This window comes from Vulpes lagopus, chromosome 4 (assembly GCF_018345385.1).
Source record: "Vulpes lagopus strain Blue_001 chromosome 4, ASM1834538v1, whole genome shotgun sequence".
Taxonomy (NCBI): domain Eukaryota; kingdom Metazoa; phylum Chordata; class Mammalia; order Carnivora; family Canidae; genus Vulpes; species Vulpes lagopus.
Window position 1 is genome coordinate 41473139 of NC_054827.1, and position 22126 is coordinate 41495264.

The window sequence follows — 22126 nt, forward strand, 5'->3', positions numbered from 1 at the left end:
TAATGCCAATACGGCATCATTTTTATCTGTTTTGTGTAGTGAAGTCCCTTTAACACTGCCCTTGACAAGGGGCAGGCAAGGCTGCTAACCATGCTTGAGGATCTCTGGCCTGACTGCAGGCTCCCTCCGGAGCTCGAGGAGCAGTGTGAGGTCTGTCTGTCGGTCAGCTGGCCAGCTGTTACTCTCTCATATATGATGGGCATCTGCCCCCGGTCTGTGGCAAACAGGATTTAAAGCAGGTAAGAAAGATATAAATGCAGAGATAAAAATAAAACTAGCTTAAAATGGATACGTGGGAAAAGTAGAACAATGTAAAAATAAAGATTAAAAAAAAAAGAGAGAGAGAAGACATCTAGGAAACAGGTTAGAATGTCAAGTGCGTGCTCTGGGGACCTACATTGTGGGCCATATGCCTCCCTTGGAACTCTCCAGCAGCCAGCACAAGGGATCTACAAGTATTTTCTGCCCCCTTCCCTGTGTGTGCTGCCTCTTTGCTCTGTGGATGGCGTCCTTGGCTGTGCACAAGCTTTTCTGTGTCACGAAGTCCCATTTGTTTATTTTGGGTTTTGTTGCCTGTGCTTTGGGTGTCATGTCCATGAAATCACCATCAAGACCAACATCATGAAAACTTCCCCCGTTTGTTCTTCTGGGGGTTTTACAGGGCCAGGTCTTTTTTAAAAAATTTTTTATTTATTTATGATAGTCTCACACACACACACACACACACACACACACACAGCAGAGACATAGGCAGAGGGAGAAGCAGGCTCCATGCATCAGGAGCCCGACATGGGATTCGATCCCGGGTCTCCAGGATCGCGCCCTGGCTCAAAGGCAGGCACCAAACTGCCGCGCCACCCAGGGATCCCTACAGGGCCAGGTCTTATGCTTAAATCTTTAATCCATTTTGAATTGTGTGTGTGTGTGTGTGTGTGTATGTATGTGCACTATTGGTGGGAATGCAAAGTGGTGCAGCCACTGTGGAAACAGTATGAGAGTTCCTCTAAAAATTAAAAAATAGAATTACTATCTGATCCAGTATTCCACTTCTTGAGGATTTATTCAAAGACTACAAAAACACACGCACCTCTGTTTATGGCAGCATTATTTTCAATAGCCGAATTATAGAAGAGGCCCAAGTGTACATGGATGGTGAATGGATACAGAAGATGTGATATATATATACACACACACACACAGTGGAATGTTAAAGAATGAAATCTTGCCATTTGCAATGACGTGGATGGATCTAGAGCCTATTATACTAAGTGAAATAAGTCAGAGAAAGACAAATGTCACATGATTTCACTCATGTGTGGGATGTAAGAAACAAAACAAATGAACAGAGACAAATGAAAAAGACAAAACGAAAACGAGACAAACCATGAAACAGACTCTTAACTACAGAGAACGGACTTATGGTCACCAGAGGGGTGATGGTTGGAGGGGAGGGGGGAAAATAGGTGAGGAGGATTAAGAGCACACTCATCAGGACAGGCACTGAGTAATGTAGACAACTGCTGAATCACTATATTGAACACTTGCAGCTAATAAAACACTGCATGTTAATTATACCGGAATTAAAATTAAAAGCTTAATTTTTAAAAAATAGATAAAAGAATAAACTGACTCAACAAAACATATGCCCTTTCCTAAAATTTTTTAGTTTAAAAGAAAAACTGAATAGAGGGGTCATTATAAGCCTCACCCTTGCCAACACTTGTTGTTTCTTGTGTTTCTGATTTTAGTCATTCTGACAGATGTGAGGTGATGCCTCATTGTGGTTTTGATTTGTATTTCCCTGACAATGAGTGATGTTGAGCACCTTTTCATGTGTCTGTTGGCCATCTGGATGTCTTCTTTGGAGAACTGTCTATTCATGTCTTCTGCCCATTTTTAACTGGGTCGTTTTTTGGGTGTCGAATTGTATCAATTCTTTATATATTTTGGATACTAACCCTTTATCAGACATGCCATTTGAAAACATCTCTCATTTTGTAGGTTGTCTTTTAGTTTCATTGACTGTTTTTACTTTTCTTTTTTTCCTGGTAATCATGTCCTTCATCAATCACACTATATATCCTAGGCTTTGGCTTTCACTCTAAATGTGATCTGTTTCTACTTACTCTTCAATGTTTTGTCTGCTGGTAGCCCCTTTCTCAGTGACCCAGTGGTGCTATTTATTTTTTGATTTTATATTTCTTCTACCATTAATGTAGAAAAGAGAGAAATGTAAGTGCTCAGGAAGCCATTCTGAAGAAAAATGTACTTTAGGAAATGTGATGTGGTGGTCAGGAGCAAAGTGGCTGGTTGGAGAGACAGCTTGAAGGAAACTCGACCCGTATAGGCTCTTACTTGCTGGAGTTGGGACAGTGGCATGAAAGGAGAGTGTGGGTCATAGAGCTGTTATTGCACTGAGTGATATTATTTATTGTCAATGGACATTTCAAAGAGAACATTTTCAGGAAATACTTCTCATTTTGCGGAAAGTACCCTGTTACGTGGTACTGGCATGGCGTAGACACTTGCCTGATGATGGAGAAGGCATCAAGTGGGAAACAGAGAAGTTTCCCTCCCAAGGGAGATACTTGTTTGGTTGTTACTGAGGAGCAACAGGGCTCCTAGTGAGTGGTTTGTTTAGAGTCTGGTAGCATTTACTGATGAGTTTAGCATTTTCCAAAGTATTCATGTAAATTATACTATGATATAACCTGCCCTGAGAATCCCTCTCCTTGTTCTTGGTACCCACAGCCTCAAAGGGAGTAGCTCCAAATGTTTGAGAGTTTGAACAGATGTTCTTCCTCACAAACACACCAGCAATGCTCCAAGGAGTCTCAAACTTGGTTCCAAACATACACTTGGACAAACTCAAAATTAGAAAGGGCAGCCCAGGTTAATGCCTTGGAAACTTGGTGTAAGAGATGTCTAGGGGATTAGGTAGCTCATAGAAGCAAACCATGTACTTTTCCCTTTCCAAATCTTGTTGCAGGGGATTGATACCAACCTATACGTTTGAAGCTAATAATATAGTTTTATCAATGAGGATACAGATTATTTATTATTTTTCTAGCCCTGGCCCATTATTTATAGTTATTTGAGATAATTTCAATGGAGGAGAATATTTAATGCCTACATCGGGCCAGGGTGGAAGAGGGTGCATCTGCTTAGAAATGTACACTGAAGGAGTGGGTATGAACCAGCCAGCATTAGCCCTGGGCCATTTTGGAGGGATCTAAAGCTACCTTCTCCTCATTCTAAAAGATGTATGACTAACAGCTGTGCTTCAGTTAGAAACCTTGGGCAATAAGCTTCCCTCGAGAAAATTTCTGTAGTGGTGTCTAGATTAGTAGGCATTTCCATTGCTTCCAGTGATAGGTATGTGGCATGTGGGCACCACCTCCTGCCTCACTGCTGCGTGTGGCAGACACGACCAACCAATTGTTCATGACGTTCTCTCTCACTGAGCTTGGACTTGGCCAAAGTATCCTTTGAGTCCGCATCACTGCAGACAGTGACTTCCAGTGAAGTGGGGTCGGCCTGTGAGCCTGACACCTATTTTTCATCCCTGCCCTTCATGGCTTTGTTTTGACTAAAACTCAGGGAGAACTAACATAACACCTCAGTGTGCATTTCCTCCCTCAGTTACAACCCCCAAGGTCAGGATGTGGTATCTGGGAGCACTGGGAATCTGACAGCGTAAAGGCAGAGGGGAAATGGCACAGAGAGAAATTACCCAGGGCTGAAGTTAGAACACATGGTTCCTTCCTAAGTTCTGCAAAAAAAAGGCTATGGAGGGCCCCTTTGGTATATGTACTCCTGAAACCACCAGGTTCTTCAATTCCATGCCTAACAAAGGGGTGACTTAAGGTTCTTTTGGCAATCACAGTCACTTGTGATTTGGCAATCACAGTCTTTTGTGATTTGGCAATCACAGTCTTTTGGCAATCACAGTCACTTGTGATTTGGCAATCACAGTCACTTCTAGAACTTTCTACCCTGCTAATGAAAGGGCAGATCCAGGGCTTCCGGCCCAGTGTGGTATAACATGATCATTCACATTTGGAAACAGTGAGTAAGGGATTTGCTTTGTTAATTTTGCAGAAGTGTTAATTTTGCAGAAGTGAACCATCTGTAGTATTAGCCTCATGTTCTAGACGCTGAGTCAGTAGCTGGTGGACATCCAAGACACTCTTCATTGATTACTAAGATGACAATGATGATGATGGTGACTGTGGTCACAACAATATTACTTGTCATTTATTACACATTTGCTATGCATCGGACACCATGCTAAGCACTCTACACTCATTATCTCCATCAATCCTGATAACAACTTTGTGAGACAGGTAGTGTTGCTGCCCTAATTTTCAAGATGAGGAAATGGAGGGTTTAGCAAGGCCAGCCAGTGTGCCCAAGTCACAAAGCAAGTGTGGAGGAGCCCAGCTTCTAGCTAGGTCTGTCTGATTCCATCCTTCACTGCTCTCTGTTTCTGTGATTTCTCTCTCTTGATGGCCCCGAGAGTGATGACAAAGCCCCAAGCATTTCATAGAACAGTAACTAGGAGAGAGTCACTCGCTTTACTTTAAGCTTACGTCATCATATTTTGTTTCAGTTTGACTTCAAGAGAGAGAAGTTTGGCTTGATAAATTAAGTGGCTGAATCTATGTCTTAACCATCAAATGTCTTAACCATCGAGAAGTAGCTCCTAAATCACAACACTGTAGGGGGCTGGAGGCCAGAACTGCAGCAGGACTCATAACACAGGCTGTTCCATTTTTCACTCAGAACAGGAAGAAAAGCTGTAGTTCCATCCTGGGTTCCAAGAAAAAGAAGTTCATTCATTAATTAAAAAATAATAATAAAACTGTTTTGGTATGGAACAGTAAATGCCTGCTTCACGCACAGGTCCCGTTTTCCTGGTGGAGTTTAAGTGTTTCTTAGAAATAGGACTATGTCCTTCTGACAAACTCGAAGGAAATGAATCATGCTTGTGGGATTCACTTTGAAGAGAAAAATCCAATTCTCTAAACAGAGGCTATGATTGTAAAACTCAAATTATGTAAACGGGGTGCTTTGATTCAGTTGCTCAGTGGCTCGGAGTTGAATTCAGCTGGGGAGGAGGAAACCTTAACAACTTTTCAAAGCTCCACGTGATGTGAGTATTCATTTTGCCTTCTGACATGGAAGAAGAATTTGTGGAGAAAACATACACTTCTGCTATCATGCCTGTGTTATTTTCCAAAAATATGATTTAGATCCCAGTGCTTTCAGCAGCAGCCCCTCTCATTCCTTCTAGAATGTGGCTAAGCCATTAGGATCAGTCTCTGTCACAAAGTCTAATGTGGCTGCCCTTAAATTTGTGTCCCTGAGAAAAATAGCAACAGAATTTCTTCTCTTTCTTACACAAGAAGGTGCTTTGGGTCACACAAGGGAGGTGTTGTGGGTTAACTGTGTCCTCCCCAAAAGATATGTTGCAGTCCTAACACCAGTCCCTGTGTAGGTGACCTTATCTGGAAATAGGGCTTTGGAAATGTGATCAAGTTAAGAAGAAGTTGACTAGAGTAAGGTGACTCCTCACTCACAGCGGGTGTCCTTACAAGGAGAGAGAGATTAGGGCCCAGAGACCCAGGAAGAAGGCCACATGCCTACAGATGTCAAAATCGGGGTGGTGCCTCTACAGGCCTGGGAACACCGAGGATTGCAGGCCGCCCCAGAAGCTGGAGAGAGAGGCACAAAACCGGTCCCCTCTCAGAGTCTCCAGGAGCCATCATCCCTGCAGACAACTTGCTTTCAGACTTCTGGCCTCCAGAATGGTGAGAGAATCCATGTCTGTTGCTCTAAGCCCACCCAGCTTGTGGTAATTTGCTATGGCAGCCCCAGGAAATGAATACAGAAGGTGTGAGTACTTTTTTCCTTAAACATGATCTTGGGGTTGTCCAAGGCTCGAAGGTGGATGTCATAGCTCTGCAAGGAGCACAGCCAGGCTTCTGAGCGGGTGCCCCAGGACAGCTGAGGAACAGTGACAGTGAATAAAAATCAACCCTTGCCTCAAGAAAGCTCTGGGGAAGGTACAGGTGCTCACCGAGCGATCAGAGACAAAGCACCGAAGTGTGAGACAGAGTCTGTTCAGCGTGTGGAACTCTAAGATCTTTTTGTGCTATAGCAGAAACTGCAAGGAATCAGAAATGGGAATAGAAACATAAAATATAAAGAATGTACTTCTCAAATTGTGAAGAGCTGAACAAATATTAGGTATTTCTATCATCATCCATCTTACAGGGTCTGTGAGATGTATAAGTAAGTGTAAGTGTATAAGCCAAAACCTTGGTGATATTTCCGGGAAAACCATTATAAAATGTTACATCCTAACAGTATTTTGGATGCATCTGGCTTCACTGCCAAACCCTAGAGATCTGGAGAGAAACCTAAACATCTATATATTAAATAGGCGGGTGAATTTCCACAAGGTTCTACTGTATCTGGTGTTCCTCATGCATGTACGCAGTGATCACCTGAATCCCTGTCTTGTAGATATGAATACTGGCACAGGTGGAAGGGGCCTCACTAGGTTAGGCGTGGATGTGAGCATTGCAGACATGACTCTTTACCTACGCTATTTTAACCTATTGTGTGCAAAAGTATAAAAAATAATTTATGCCTTTAAAATTTTTTACATAATAAAAATTCTTAAATGAATTAGAATGGCAGCTGGGTGGCTCAGTCAGTTAAGCGTCTGCCTTTGGCTCAGCTCATAATCCCGGGGGCCTGGGATCAGGCCACACGTCAGGCTCCCTGCTCAGGGGGGAGTCTGCTTCGCCTTCTGCCCCTCCCCCACTCCTGTGCTTACTTGCTCTCTCTCTCTCTCTCTCTCCCTCTAGTAAATAAATAAAATCTTTTAAAAAAAGAGTGATAAAGAATTATAGAAATGACAAGCCTTGAGCAGGCACAGAATAAATGTTAAGGAGGCATCAGAGCAGACAGCACAGGATAATTAGCCTAAGGAAAAGGACTGTGATGATGAGGGTGGAGGTTACCCGTATGCCAGGGGAAGGATAATACACCAAAGGCCTAGTTACACAGCAGCGCTCACTGCAAACAAATGATGAGTGACAATCAGCTGGGATGGAGCTCCCAGGCCAAATACCGTCATGTAGGTTAAGGGGACGGCCACAGCAGACGAACTTACTAGAACCCATCACAATGGAAGGTGCACAGGTCGCAATTTCGCAATCCTACCCTATGGTCCCCAGCCTGGTGGACTCCCGAGGTGTCACGGCCTGTGGCTGCTCTGACTGAGCATCTGCTTTGCATGGTCAGTTCCAGTCTGTCCTAGTTCTAAGCCCCCGGACTACACCCTCCTCCTCCTCCGGCCAAACTGAATGGTTCACAACTCCCTGCGCCGGGGCCAAGCTGCTGTGAATGTGGAGCATTCACAGATTTCCCCTCCCCTAATTCCCCAAGAACCTCTAATGTCATCACATTTTCCTCAGCCCAAATGGGAAGGATTTTTTGTTGTTGTGGCATCTTAGGGGCCACATCACTGCACCCAGTGCTGCAAGAGTGGAGAAGGAAAGCCCCTAGAGCTAAGAGTGGGGACGTTATTTTGGTCAGAGGTTTATAGGCGTCTCCAAAGCAGCTTTGGGGTGTCAAAGAAAGACACAGGGGAAGAAGTTTAATACATGCTTCTGTGGGCTACACATTTGAGTCTACTTTAATCTCTGTTGAGAAATACGAGGTAAATAGAATTATTGAGACTTAGTTTTGGTTGTTAAATTGGACTTCTTCAATGCATGTCTCTGCTGGACAGGTGGGGGCTCACAGGTGGGGGAGACCCTCCACGTGATCTCAGTGCTCCTCTTCCTCTTCCTCTCTCCTGGTTATTGCACTTCACACTCTGACTCATGCCCTCACCTCATCTGAAGTGCCACCTCATCCATCAGGATTGATCCTTCTTCCCCAACACCCCCCAAGCGATCAGATGCTCAGACAGTAGTCACTGTCTCCTGAAGCTTCACCCCACGGCAGGTAGCTGCACATTGGTGGTAGACAGTGGAGGCTGCTTGGCATCTGACCACAGGACCCTGACTAGCTTTTGTGGTGGCCAAATCCCTCCTCACCATGCCCTGGGTCTGAAGGTTGGCTGTTCTTGTCTGTACATTTACGTCATTTTAGAGAATCCTTTTTTAAAAATGAGGTTTTGATTAGGTTTTGGAGTGGACAAGGTTAATGTGGGCATTCAAGTTACTTAGCCCGAAAATAGGTTATCACAAAAGAAGTATTTACAGAGATATTTTGTAGACAAGAGGGCTAGTGTATGCTACCCTTAAGATGAGGCAACGCACTAAATATTTAAATGGATTTTAAATGATGTATCCTTGTATGGGATGTTCTTTGGATTCCCTTTGATTTCTCCCTTCTGTATTTTATCAGGACATTTCTGTGTTTTTAAGTTCCTTCCTTCTCCTGGAGACAAGACTGTGGATGTTGGATTGGGTGGCTTCCATCAGGCTGTCGTCTCAGCTCCTGGTGGTGTGGGCTCTGCCGCATAAACTTCCACATTTTCCCAAGTTGTAAGTTCCTAAAGATCTTGCTACAGGGCGGCAGGTGTCGCTGGCCTTGTATCCAGGAGACCTCAACACTGGTCCCTGTGCATCACGACTCACCAGGAGTCAGGGATCCACCAACTTCCTGTCCATTAACGAAGTGGACTGACGCTCGGGTTCTTTCCTGCTCTGGCCCCGTGACGTCAGCCCCTGGCTGTCTGCGTCCAGCACGCACAGGACAGAGGAGTCTGGTGCAGTAACCTTTGAGGGGTTTAAGGGGGCTAAAGTATTTCAGAGGCCCCCCATGTGTTTCTCCATTACCTTGGGAGAACGTCTGGGGCTGAGCCTGTGGTGGTCAAGGGGCTGAGACATCCTGTTGTAAGGTTTTTCAAGATTTTCAAGACACTCATAAAAAGGATGAGCAGCTGGTAGAGGCTAACAAAGACAGTGCTCTAGCAAAATCTCCTCATTCTTCACCCACAACTTGCAGGACTAAATTGTTCCTGCCTTGGCCGGTTCCTCCTGGGATGTGTTCTTGTCCTCCGAGGTGATCTCAGCGGCTCTTCCTGGACACATACTTTGTAACCACCATACTTATTAGCACTTACCTTTTCATGGGTTCATACCTTATCCATCTGAGATATGAGGACAAGAAGCAAAGATACTGGTTTGTCCAGCCTGTGTGTGCTGACAGGTGTGTTCAGGAACTTTCTGGGATAAATTATCCACAAATTAAGTCACAGGTGAATAATTTTTTTTCCTCTCTGAGACTTCTTTTATATCACCTCCATCCTTACATATGCATACATAGAAGTTGATCTTTGAAACTCCTTTATTACGTTTATAAATAGCCTAGGTTCATCAAGGTGTGAGAGCTCACTCTCCTGCTTCCCAGAACTGCTTGCAGGAAGTGCACATGACCCTTAGGATTAAGTGGCACAGCATCTGTGGACACTGGTGGGCTGTAAAAACCCTCAGGGAGGGTGGGAGACCAACACTGCACCGACCTACTCACGGGAGCCCTAACCAACTATTGGGCGGGCGCCCCCCTGACCTGGGATGTGCTCCCGCTATAGCCTCCCCGGCCAGCAGGTGCACCTGCCCACCGTGTCAGTGGCACTGAACTCGAAGCAGTCCTGCCACTTACCTTCACACTTGAGCAGGAAGAAATCTGCGCTGTGGCTGAAGGACGCGCTGAAGTAGGTACAGTTCTCCACCAGGTCACAGGACAGGCACTGCCTGTTGAAGTTGCCCACTGTGTTGGCGCTGGGGGAGTGAAGACAGCGCAGCATGAGCCAGCAGATGAGGTGCAAGCCCCCAGCTCAGCCCTATAGGCAGCTGGCTGCTTTCCTCCCACAGGTGCTCTGGGGCCCCTGACGCTGCATGCTGGACCTCTCTCGGTCTCCCTGGGAATGCCCCCGAATCCTCTGCTCTGTTGTCACCCTCCTGTCCCCAACTTGGAAGAGCTCGCAGCGCTCCTGCTCTACAGGTGCACACTCGGTTACCTGTGCACCTGTGCTTCTATCTGGGCCCGTTTGCCCCCAGCATGAGGGGGCACTGTGCTCGGTGCTCTTATCTAGGACTTTGCACCCAGGCCCTTTGGAGAACAGAAGATGGCTTTCCGAATCTCAGGATTCTCTCAGAGGGCCCGGCACCGGTCAGGAGCCCCAGGGATGTGGGCTGGACCAAACTCTGGCTGCTCCGGGGCTGGTCCCCCCACAGAGTTACACAGAAAGGTGGTGCTTCTTGCTCGGCAGGGCAAGGGGTGCAGGAACCCCAGGACCACCCTGATCAAGCACAATTTCATGCCAAGAAGGCCTGAATGTGTTTCCAAAAAGGAAGCTATGGCAGAGTCCTGGCACACACCTGGAGGGAGTCCCTGCCTGAGCACCATGCAGGGGAAGCGTCCATGCTAAGCCCAGGTCCCACAAGAAAGCTGTCTATGGGGCAGAGGATGGTTTGTGCCACAGGACGGCCTTCGAGCATATGCATAGGGCAGAGAGAAAGGGCAGGTGGCCTGCCTTGGTCACCTTCCCTTCTGTGGGTGACAGGACAGATGGAAGTTATCCTGGCGGACCTGCACGACTACAGGAAGAAGTGAACCTGTGACCCCATGGATTTGCCGGAGTTTTCTTCCCTCTGAAAGGACTCCCCTGAGCCGCCCTTTTACACCCTCAGCATACGCCCTGTTGTTGGGGGGACACACTGGTCCACCTGCCTGACAGGGCTTCTCTGGGTCCTTGCCATGGGGAGGGGAGCTGGCGTCGGCTCCATCCAGACTGTGAGTCACCCTCTCGGGCCCTAGGTGTGCAAGTAGCCCACTGCCAGCTGCCACCTCCTCCTAGTCTGGAAAGCATCAAGGAGGGAAGTTGCCCTATGTCCACCTCCGGGGATCCCGCCTCAGAGCCTGACACGTGCTCTAGGGGGAATAGTCTCTGAGGCAGGTGGCAGGACTCAACCCTGAAGAGGAAAGACCCTGGGAGAAGTTTCCGTCCCAGGATTCAGATGGCTCCCTGCTCCACCTTCTCTGAGGTTCTGAACTGACCGCGGTCCCGGCAGGTCGGCCACGATGACTAGATGCGGCCTCCTCCCCGCCAGGCCTCCAGCACCACCTGACCAGACCTGTCTTCCACCAACCCCCCTGAGAATGAGCCCCTCAACTCATATTTGGAGAGCAGAGAGACGGAAAGACCACCGTTGACCAACACAAGAAAGCGAGGCAGGGAGCTTGTTTGACAAAAGCAGAAAAAGAAAATAAAGCCTCACATATGGTGGTCTCCACAGGTCTTGCCCTTGGGCTCAGGGACTGTACAGAGACACCCCATGGAGGGTTTGCGTGGTGCCTCCCCTACCCCTTGGGGCTCGGGGCAAGCTGACCCAGCCACTGCCCTGCTAAGGTGAGCCCCGGGGGGGGCCCCCACGTACCTGTAGAGCTGCCGCCTCCGGGGCAGATCTTCGGTGCTCAGGAAGTAGCTGCAAAGACCAGGCCAACAGGGATTAGTGGGCTCCGGGGGGGCTTGCTCTGTATGCACACATTTCCCGGGGACTTCTGTCCATGCAGGTACACGAGGTGCATGGGGACAGGACCAATCCTCTGGCTCAGGCCCAGTGCCCTGGGCGTGTGCATGTGGGCAGGGAGAGCCATACACCTGCTGCCAGGGCTCTGTGGGGGTGGAGAGGGGGGTGGGCGGTGGGGTAGGGCTGGGGGTCAGGATGGTGGTGGCATGGCCCCTGACTCAGGTGGGGAATTTCTCTACAAGACTCTTAGCCCCAGGAGGGCTAGGACCCGTCCGGGTAATCCCGTAGAGCTTCGGGTAATGACGCCAGGGGTGTGCTTTTCACCAGCCACTGGGAGCACGGGTGGGAATGTGGACTCTGGTGGTGGGATCAGGGGAGGGCCAGGCCTCTACCTTCTGAGCCGAGTCCTAGTGCCCCAATACCATCTGAGTAGCTGCAGTCAGTGACTTAATCTCTCTCTGTCTCAGTGGACTTGTGTTTGGACCAGGGAAGTAGTAAAGCACCCATGGGGCTGCCGTGTGGAATGAGATGATGCACCCGAGGCACTGTGCACGGTGCCTGGAGCCCACTGACAGCAAACAGACGGCCACCCCGACTCACCCCACGAGCTGGCTGCTCAACTACGTCTGATCAGAGTCTGGCGATTTTGGAAGTGGGGCCCTTGAGAAACCAGACCCAGCGAGACCCGTCTGCCGGGAAGTAGAGGCCGCGTCTTGCAGCGGTGGCGGGCCCTGGGCCCTACTCACATCTTATCCCGCTTCTCGTCATAGGACAGGATCTTGGTCACATCCCAGTCTCCAGAGGTGATGGACTGTATGTTGTCATTGCTGCTGTTGGGCTGGAACACAGATAGGACATGGGGGCACTGGCAAGCCCGGCCCACGCTTACACTGCAGGCCCAGCGTCGAAGGGTGGGGAGCCTCTCCGTGGGGGTGCCATCTGCCCTCCGCCCCCCTGCCCCGCCTTCTCCCCTGAGGGGGGCTTGGATCCAGCCCAGCTCCAGAGCCTCAGTGACCCCCCCCAGGCCCCAGCCCTTTCCCCTTCCCTGAATGTTGGCAACACAGAGACCAGCAGAGTCCCTGTCGCCCGGTATGGTGCTGGCCAGTGCCTCCAACCATGACACAGGTGTCAGAGAGGCATCAGTGCTGCATGGGCTGCCGAGGATCCTCTTTAAAATCTGTCAATGTCATTGGTGGAGTCATTGTTATGGGGAGACTGGGAGGGAAGAGAAGTATGGGGAAAGGGAGGAAACAGGGCCAGAAAACAGAGGGAAGGAAGGGAAGAAAGGGAAGGAAGGGAAGGGGAGAGGGAGGAGGAGAGGGAGGAGGGAGGGGAAGAGGGAGAGGAGAGAGGGGAGAGGAGGAAAGAGGGGGAGGAGGGTAGAGAGGAGGGGGAGGGGAAGGAGAAGGGGAGGGAGGAGGAGTGGGAGGGAGTGGAGGATACCTGTCTGTCATTCTCTGCCCTGATTTACAAGGATGGTCTGAGGGGGTCTTACTGAGGGTCTTACTTTCTCCCCAGTAGGTAATCCTGACAATAAACATGAAGGAGGGAGGCTCGGCCATCTGGGCGGGGTGGGGGGGGGTGGGGGGGGTGGGGATGTGATCTGGAAGGGCACGTGGAAGAGGCGGGGGCGAGTGGCAGGTGCCGAGGGAGGAGGTGGGAATCGGCTGGTGAGTGAGTCAGGTGGGGCCTGTGGGGTCCAGGGAGAAGGGGGAGCCTGCGGGGGGCAGGGGTTCTGGAGGGCAGGGGCTGGGGGCTCCCGGGGGCCCTGTCCTGCAGGACTGTTTCAGGGGCTCAGTAATGCCGATCATGCACATGAACTAGGGCGAGGCCGAATCAAACAGGAAGGGCCTGGGGGCGGGCCCGGTGGTGGTAGTGGGGTGCTGGAGCCCGAGCACGCCTGGGTCACCCCCACCCTCCACTCCCTCGGTGGGGGCCCCTCGGTGGGCTTCTTCTGAAACCCCCTCCCGGCCCCACATGAACACCAGCCTTCTACTTAGTGGCCACGGAAGGTTGTCGCTGGCTATTTGGAATCAAATCTTATTCACTTATCCTGGCTCCCAAATGACTCACTCACCAGCTTCAGAAATGGGATCCACACCCGGAAGATGAGGGTTGCGGTCACGGAGCTGCCATGCCCTCTCTCCACCTTCTGGCTAAGGGCCGAGGTCCCCGAAAACTCAGTGCCAGGGGAGCATCTGAGCCACAGGTGGGCAGCTCCCCTGGGATGACCATTTCTGGACAAATGGCATTCACCCGGCTCTCGGCTTTTTTTTTTTTATTAAAGATTTTATCATTTTTTTAAGAGGGAGAGAGAGTGAGCATGAACAGGGGAAGCAGCAGAGGGAGAAGCAAGCTCCCCACTGAGCAGGGAGCCTGATGCGGGACCCTGGGATCACAACCTGAGGGCTGCATATGAAGGCAGTGGGCCCCTGGCCCTGGGGTGGGGGGTGAGGGGACAGCCCAGCCAGTGGGGAGGAAGGGTCGAGGGCACAGGATTGTTGGTCAAAGTCATAGACCTGAGTCCTCGGGTCCTACAGCCTCCTGTGACATTGTCAGCAGTGTCATCGTCATATCTCTGAGCCATCACAGAAAGGGCTAACTCAACCCCCTGCCCCGAGCAATACTCCTGGACTTTGCGAGGGTCCCTTCCTGCCCTGCCTTCAGGAACCTACTTTCCCATTCCTGACCTGGGGCTCACCCCGGGGTCCTTGCAGATGCCAAGGGTCCTCAGAGCACTTGCCACCAGGGGCTGTCACCAGCACAACAGTTTCAGAAACTGTCGTGATTACCTGGGACGAGGACACGGTGATGTGATAAAATTTTCCTTGTCCCCCCTGTGGGATGGCTCGGACGAAGAAGAACTTCCGGCCATCCTTGGAGAACACTGGCTCTTCATTCTGGGGATGAAAGCAAAGGATTACGTCTACAAAAAAAAAAGGTTTCATTCTGTCTTAAAGAGGTTTATCACGATGAAATACATTTGGAGATGCATTTTTAAGAAAGATTTTATTTATTTATTCATGAGAGACAGAGAGACAGAGAGAGGCAGAGACACAGGCAGAGGGAGAAGCAGGCTCCATGCAGGGAGCCTGATGTGGGACTCGATCCCGGGACACTGGGATCATGCCCTGAGCCGAAGGCAGAAGCTCAACCACTGAACCACCCAGCTGCCCCTTGAGATGCATTTTCTATGTAATTTCTGATGAGAGACACAGTGGAAAGAATAAATGGTGTGTGTGGGCCTTTACTCTCCTTGGGAATCACCAAACTTTCCACCTCCAGGGAGAAGAGGAAGATTGAGGAATAAGCAGAGGCAGATAGAAGGACATCCCTTCGTCTATGGAGCGTCAACAGAGTGGACCTGTGTGCACAGGCTCACGGGAAGGGCTGGGCAGCACCTGCTGTCTCTGGAGAAGGAATTCCAGACTGGATTCAAAGCTGAGGCCTACTGAGTGCTGCCCCCATGTCTGCGGCCCCCAACACCGAGCAGCGCGGCTCAGCCCCACCCGCCCTAGGGCCTAGCCGCCGCCTCAACATGGAAAAGGCATTTTGCTACAGCAGCACCCCGGCATCTCTGCAGCTCCAGCTTGGAAGTTTCCATCCGTGAACGCCAATTAGTTGGCTACGATATATATTTTCTGATTCAAGGAGCTCCACGCTAACGCAGGCTGAGAACAAATGGTAAATAGGCCCCAGCTGGCGCTGAGAGCGCACATTTCCCGGCAATGAGTGACTGCGTACACGCAAATGCGATGTGCCCAGAGAAATAAACTAACATGTGATTAAAATGACATTTAATCTTCATGAATATTTGCAATAAAATGAAACCTTTAATCTGCAAATATTTATTTTTCTATTTAGAGCTGGCAGCATGGTATTTAAAAGCGGGGGAACGGGAAAACGAGCGGTGACTGGCTTTTTCAATGTACTTCTATTTGCCAACTGCAGGGCAGATACTGCAATACTGCCTCGGTTTTCTGAGGGAAATGTTTGCACTTTTGGCAGAGAAAAATACTCTGAATAAAGGTAATAAATCATTAATTCCGGCCAGACGCTTTGCTTTCACACTGAGAAGGCCCCTCACCATTTGATGTCATCTTTACACGGACCAGGGAGCGTGCCACACCAGCCCCAAGCCTCTCGGAGACGCTGTTTCTTGGGCAGTAAATGTATTTTCGGTGAGAGAGTGCGATGGTTTTTGAGGAGGGGCCCCAGGTGTTAATCCCACCTCTGGCTCTCATGGGTTTTGGGGGAACGTTCTGGTCTCTCTGGGTAGGACAGGGAGCCCACACCACTTGGTGAAGCAGGTTGGTGAAGGAGGAGTCCTTCTCATTGGGGAGAGACTCTTCATGAGCTTTTGTAGCCCATCTGCCAGTTCTTTCCAGAGAGTGGTTCAGGTACACTCACCTTGCCCAGTCTCCCAGCCTGGAATTTGAAATCACAAAACCAAAACTCTGGTGAAAGAAGAAAGACTATCAGATGTCGGCCCATTAGACCAAGTCTTCAACCAGAGGATGGGTTCCAGAGCTTTACGGAAAATCCCTGTGGATCAGCATCAGGGCTGATGTTGTGAGGTCTCGGGTGGTGGTGATGGCATGTGTGTATGTGGGAGGAGGAGCAGGGCCTCTAGAATATTCCCAGGACAGAGAGAACTGGGTGGGCCTCCACTCATGGGACACATACATGTTCACCTCCTTTGTTGGCTCATGGGGATCCATGTGGGGTCCATGCTGCGGCCTCGACAAGGATGGGGAGGAGACGAGAGGTGGGGAGGCTCAGGTCTGCTCCAGCCCACCCCCTGTTCCCAGAGCAGGAGACCAGAAGACCGCAGATCTAAGCAGATGGAATCCCTGAGGTCGATTGGGCTTCTCAGACTCTGGGGCTCCCAAACGACACCGTGTCCTGCTCCACCTGGTGCAGCGCCTGTGCCCGGAGCAGCAGGCAGACAGCTATAAGCCTTGAACACGTTCCTAATTCACCCTCCAGGGCCTCACAGTATCACGAAGGACATGGAGACACTATAGATGATTTTTGAAAGGCAGGATCCAGAAATTCCTTTCTGAAATTCTCCTTGAAAGGTCAGGAGACACTGCTGATGCTGGACTTTCCTCCCGCCACTGGAGCTCTGTGTTAGGGATGCCCAGAGAAACCAGGGCCTCCCCACACTCCCTGGGCAAGGCGGCTCGCTGGGCCACCACCAAGTCCCACTCCTTGCTCCAGCCCTGCCAAGACCGCTGACACTCGAACACACTGGACCAGACCCAGGAAAGCACCACTTTGGAGGAAGTGATTCCTTTATAGGACCTGCCATCCTACACACAAAACAGCATGCCGTATTTTTTTCAGTGGCTGTCTTAAACACGGTAGCTGTTTGTCAGTAAATGCCTTAAAGTCTATATTTACACATTCATGCTCCTTTTTAAGTGCTGACTTGATTTTGCTCACTTGATTTTCCTACGTCGCATCCGGGCGGTCCGTCTGGACCGTGGCTGGCGTCCACCTTGTGTCCTCAGGTGGATGACAAGACGCGCCGCTGATAGATACAGAAACACCCCGTTGCTGGTGGTGTCTCTACGGCCCCTCTGCAGCATGGACAAAGAGGCCAACACGGCAGCTTGGCCATGCGGCCGCCGGACCCTGACGCTCAGCCAGGGGCGGCGGGAGGACAGGGCAGCCGCCGTGCACCCCCAGCTCCCTGAGAACACCACACTGATGGGCCACCTCCAAGTTCCACTCCTTGCTCCAGCCCTGCCAAGACCTCTGACCCTCGAACACACTTGCTGGACATGTTTGAGGTTTACTTTTGGTTGCCACACGTTGGATGCATGTGCATGTCTCATCTCCCTTTCCTCCCTGTGGATTGTTAAGAGCTGCTGCTCTAGGAGATCCATTTTTCAAAGGAATGTGTTGGGGCAAAATTCACATAAAATAAGATAAAACATTTTAATAAAAGCAAATAATTTAGGGGCCCTTAGTGTATTCACGACTTTGTGCAACCATCACCTGTGTCTGGTTCCAGAACGTTTCTATCACCCCATGCTCTTGAGGCTGTTAGTCCTGTCCCCTGTCCCTAGCCCCACCAGCCAGCAAACAGTTTTCTCTGCAAACTCATTTGTTCAGGACATGTCATATTCATGGAATCACACAATGGGTGTTTTTTTTTGTTGTTGTTCTGGTTCTTGTCCCTCTGCGGAATATTCTTAGCTGCACCGCTCAAGATGGCCAAAAGGCAGGGACAACCCAAAGCCCATCAATAGATCAATGAACGGTGGTCTCTCCATTCAACAGAGTATCGTTCAGCCACAAACAGGAAGGATGTTCCTGCGCTTGCCGACCAGGGGCTTGGGTGAAGTACCTGATTCCATTCTGAAATCCACACAGCCTAGGGGGGGTGCTTGGTATGATCCAAACGTGTAGATCAGACGACCGTATGGATAAGGGATTCTCTCCTGAGTCTCTCACAGCAGCCTCCCAGACATTCTATCTGATACAAGAAGGGTGTCACACATGTACCCGACACCTGTGCTCTTGTCTCGGGCCCTGGGGGCTTTGGGGAGCTCCACAGCTCAACGCCAGCCCCCTCCCCAAGCTCACACCTCACACAGTGCTCCAGCACATGCTCCTTCCTGTTATTTTCTTGGCTGGGACTTGGCACCCAGACATACATGTAGGAAACGGGAGTGGGCCTCTGGGCTAGTTCTCTTCCAGGTGAGGCAGGTGAGGAGGGCAAGGAGGGTGAGGAGGGGTTATTGAATAACCGATCATGCCCACTTGTGAGGCTGCCCCCCTTCTCCTCCTGGAATGACTGATGGAAGGTGGAGACGGATGGTGGATTCTAAACACAGAGGAGGGTCCCTGTCAGGCTGCATTTGCCTGTCGCATCCGTAAGTGGGATGCCTGTGTCTGCTCCGCCTTGGTTCTTGACTCTCTGACCTGGTGGGACATTCCCCACACATTTCCAGGCAGTGTTGGTGCCCATAGGTTGGGTAGGAAGGAAGGAAGTTAGTAAAACTCTCTCACCTATTCTTTGCCAGGGTGTATTGTGAGACAAAGAGCAACAAGGACAGAAAAAAATAGTGTGGAGAGCTTTGTGATTCTGTGGCAGTTTGACTTTTCTTTTGTGATGGGGGCAGAGGGCACCCCCATCAGCCTCTCCCACAAATCTCAAGACCTCAGAGTCCGTTTCACATGCATTTCTGGCCTGAGTCGGGACGGGAAACCCAGGGGGGCCAGGAGGCCAGGTCCCTGGGAAGGCCCAGGCTGAATGGCAGTGGGGTCCGCCTCCCACGAGACACCCACGAGCATGTGTGGACAGAAACGGGACCACTGCCACATTTTCCTTTCCTTTGGCCGTGGTAGAGTAGACCGAGGCGACTTTCATGGACTTGTCCTAGTTTCCCAAGAGGCTGTGACTTTGAGAACTGAGATCTCGCCAAGAGAGCTCAAGGCCATTGCCCGTGGCTCTGTGGTTCCATCGTGGGAAGTGGGGGCAAGATGGGCCAAGCGGCCCCCACCACACCACAGAGCCAGGAAGCTCGGCAGCTCCACCTGGGGATCTACCATGAGAAGCCACCCAGCCATGAGAACTCAGAAAGCCACCCTGTGGTGGCGGACCTGGTGGCTGGTGTAAACGGAGAACGTGACGAGTCAGACATGAAGAGTTACCTGTCTGTGAAGCCAGGCTTCGCTCTCATCCTCGTGTTTCTGAAATGAAATAAGAGCATTAGGGAAAGGATTTTTTGCCTGTTTTGTGTCTGCAACCAGCAGTGCAGAAACAATTTGATTCCCCTACACAGCAGCTGCACACACACACACACACACACACACACACACACACACACACACGCAGAGCCGAGGCCTGCCTGGGGAGGCAGGACCCCGCTCTCCGCCAGGTCTTGGTTATGGCTCCCAGCCCAACACAAGTGTCCCCAAACGAGAAAACACAACTTTCCCCAGCAATGAGAACATATCCATGGGTTAGGAATCCTTAGGACAATGTCCACACAGGAGCCCATTTTGGGGCAAGTCTCTAGGTTACGGCGCTGCAGGGACTTATATGTGCTCCTGTGGGTGTGTGTGGATACTTCTCTGATTTCCAGTTCACAGCTCTGGGTGACGATCCTGGTAGCCCAAAACACCAAAGGGGCTGAAAGTGTACGTGAAGAGTCGGTCTCCCAGAGCTGCATGGAAGGATGCCTAATGGAGGACAAAAAAAATACCCAAAGCACCTGTTTTACAGCTCTGCAGTGGGGGGCCTGCTCCGGGCACTGGTTTGGCCTCCAGAAAGGGCTTCCCTTGTCCACAGATTCACGGCAGGAAGGGGTCCCCATGCTGACACACAGGTTGGGTGTAGACGAGACAAGGTATATACATCCTGGCTCCCTGGCTGTGTGTCTGCTCGCTCCCTCCCTCCCTCCTTCCCAATCTGCTCTCAATCATATGGAACAACAGGTGCATCACTGGCCCACCTGAGGCCATTGGGTCACTCAGCTCCCCTCAACCCCGTGCTTGGTGCAATGAGAGCTGCTGCTTTCGGGCCTCCCCAGCCACAGCAAAGGCGCCCTGCCTGCCTTTCCCCTCCCTCTCTGGGAAAGAGGAACTTATGGTTCTAGGAGGAGTTTCTGAAACTCCTGAATGTATCTGAAGCCAGCCTGGATGTATTCATGGGGTTTAATTGATTATTTCTTCTTCTTCTTTTTCTTCCTCTTCCTCTTTTTTTTTTTTTAAACCTAGCACTAGGAGATCTACCTCTTAGGGCTAGACATGCAAGTGTGGAGCAACCCCCTCCCCAGGAACCTTTTTGGCCTCAGTGATGACCTTCAGAGATAGAAGCCAGCCCACCCAGGGGCCAACCCATCCCAGGTTCCCCCAACTCTGGCTCAGTCAGATGGAAGACAGAGCTCACAAAAAAGAGAAGCAGGCTTGCAGGGCTGGGGCCTCAGGGACCCCTTCTGCTCTCTGATGTCAACTGGAGAACAAGGGGAATGCTCAACACAGGATAGAGTGGGCCCAGATAAAAGGGAAGAACATCTGCGGACCAGGTCCCAACCTGGGGCCCCTTGGGTCACTGATTGCATTAGCCACGAGTGTTGCAGCAGTGTATGATTCACCACCAGGTGGCACCAACACCAAGGCCGGCGCAGCTTCCCAAGGAGCCTGCATTCTGGGAGTCCAAGCACAGGGACCCAGCCAGGCTCCAACGCCCCAAAGACACCAGGGACACTGCTTCCCCTACCTTTGTGCAGACCCCAGGGATGCCACCTCCCGTACCTTTGTGCAGACCCCAGTGGTGGCGTCGCAGAGGGTGAGGATGGACACGTTCTGTGCCCGGCTCAGCCAGTTCACTGCCACCTTCGTGCTGGTGGCCCATTTCACCATGGTGATGTAGTACTCCCTGAAAACACGCAAACAGAGTGCATCAGCAGACCCCACGGGAACCAGGAGACCTGCACATCCCAGCCCCAGGCGCTGGGCCAACAACGGGGGATGGACACGTCACTTGAGGCTCTGAGACGGGGCTTCTCAAGAACGCGACTCTGATGGGAAGCCGGCTCACTGAGGCAGTGAAGTGAGCCACACAGAAGCCCCTGGAACCCTTGAGGGCTGCGTGTAAAGTGCACACTTGTCAAGAGCAGCTGTCCCATCAGCCCACAGGCTGATGGCATCTGGGTCCTGCTCTGTGGGTTTTAGAAGTCATGTTGCAGCTAATGCTGACCCACTGCCTTGATTTTTATGCCATGGCCCCAGCAAACACACAAGTCTGGGTCGCTGGAGGCAGCAAGGGGTCGCATGAGGAGCTGACAGAGCCAGAGCCAGGAAGGGCTTGGAGAGAGAGAGGCACTCACAGAGTATGAGCTGCTGGAAAAACACCTGGGGCACGCAGAGGAAGGCTCGGGGCTCCCTCTCCTGTAAAGGCGAAACACCCAGGGACGTTCGCCAGCTAATTAGGGAAATTGGTTCATGGCTCTGGGCATTGGGCAGATTTGGTTGGATATCCCAGATGTCACATGCCTGCTTTTATCCAAACCTGAAAATACCATGGTGTTCTAGGCTACCCTATACTTAGCACGAGGGGTGCTGGGGTTGCTGACAATGAATTCAACCACCCAGAGCCCTTCAAAATCGGGCTTTTAGGGAAAAAAAATGTTAAAGAGGAACAAGAAAAGACAAGCGCACGAAAGATTATCCCTAGGTGAATTCTGAGAATGTTCTAGAGGCCAGCTAACCCTGTTCCATCACCTACCCCATCCATATCTATAATGAGATCTATTGTTCAGAATGATTACTTTGTGGTCTTACAAGATCCTTTATCACCGAAGACGGCAGCACATTCACTAGACAATGCCTCACTGGCTGGAGAGGACCATGCGCATACCCAATGATTATTTTCAACAGAAAGGCCTAAATCACCAGGTGCTTTCAACAAAGCTTTGGTTAACGAGGGGAGGAGATTAAATTGCTGTGTTCCCCATTTCTCAAATCCACCTGTTAATCAAATCTTCAAATATGTTAACCTAAGTCAGGAGCTGACTCAGGCTGCCACTCCCGCGTGAGGAGTAGGG

At 50.6% G+C, this 22126-nt stretch overlaps 1 protein-coding gene across 3 annotated transcripts in view; it reads right to left on the bottom strand.

The window, feature by feature from the left end:
• DPP6 (dipeptidyl peptidase like 6) overlaps positions 1-22126 on the bottom strand; it is an 826517-nt gene that overhangs the window by 56974 nt on the left and 747417 nt on the right. For all 3 annotated transcript variants that reach the window (XM_041753453.1, XM_041753451.1, XM_041753452.1), the window contains exons 11-16: positions 20835-20958; positions 19230-19268; positions 14354-14461; positions 12308-12399; positions 11469-11516; positions 9691-9809 (exon numbers count right to left, since the gene is read on the bottom strand). In XM_041753453.1, coding sequence (XP_041609387.1) covers positions 9691-9809; positions 11469-11516; positions 12308-12399; positions 14354-14461; positions 19230-19268; positions 20835-20958 — 530 coding nt within the window. The remainder of the gene's footprint in view (positions 1-9690; positions 9810-11468; positions 11517-12307; positions 12400-14353; positions 14462-19229; positions 19269-20834; positions 20959-22126) is intronic.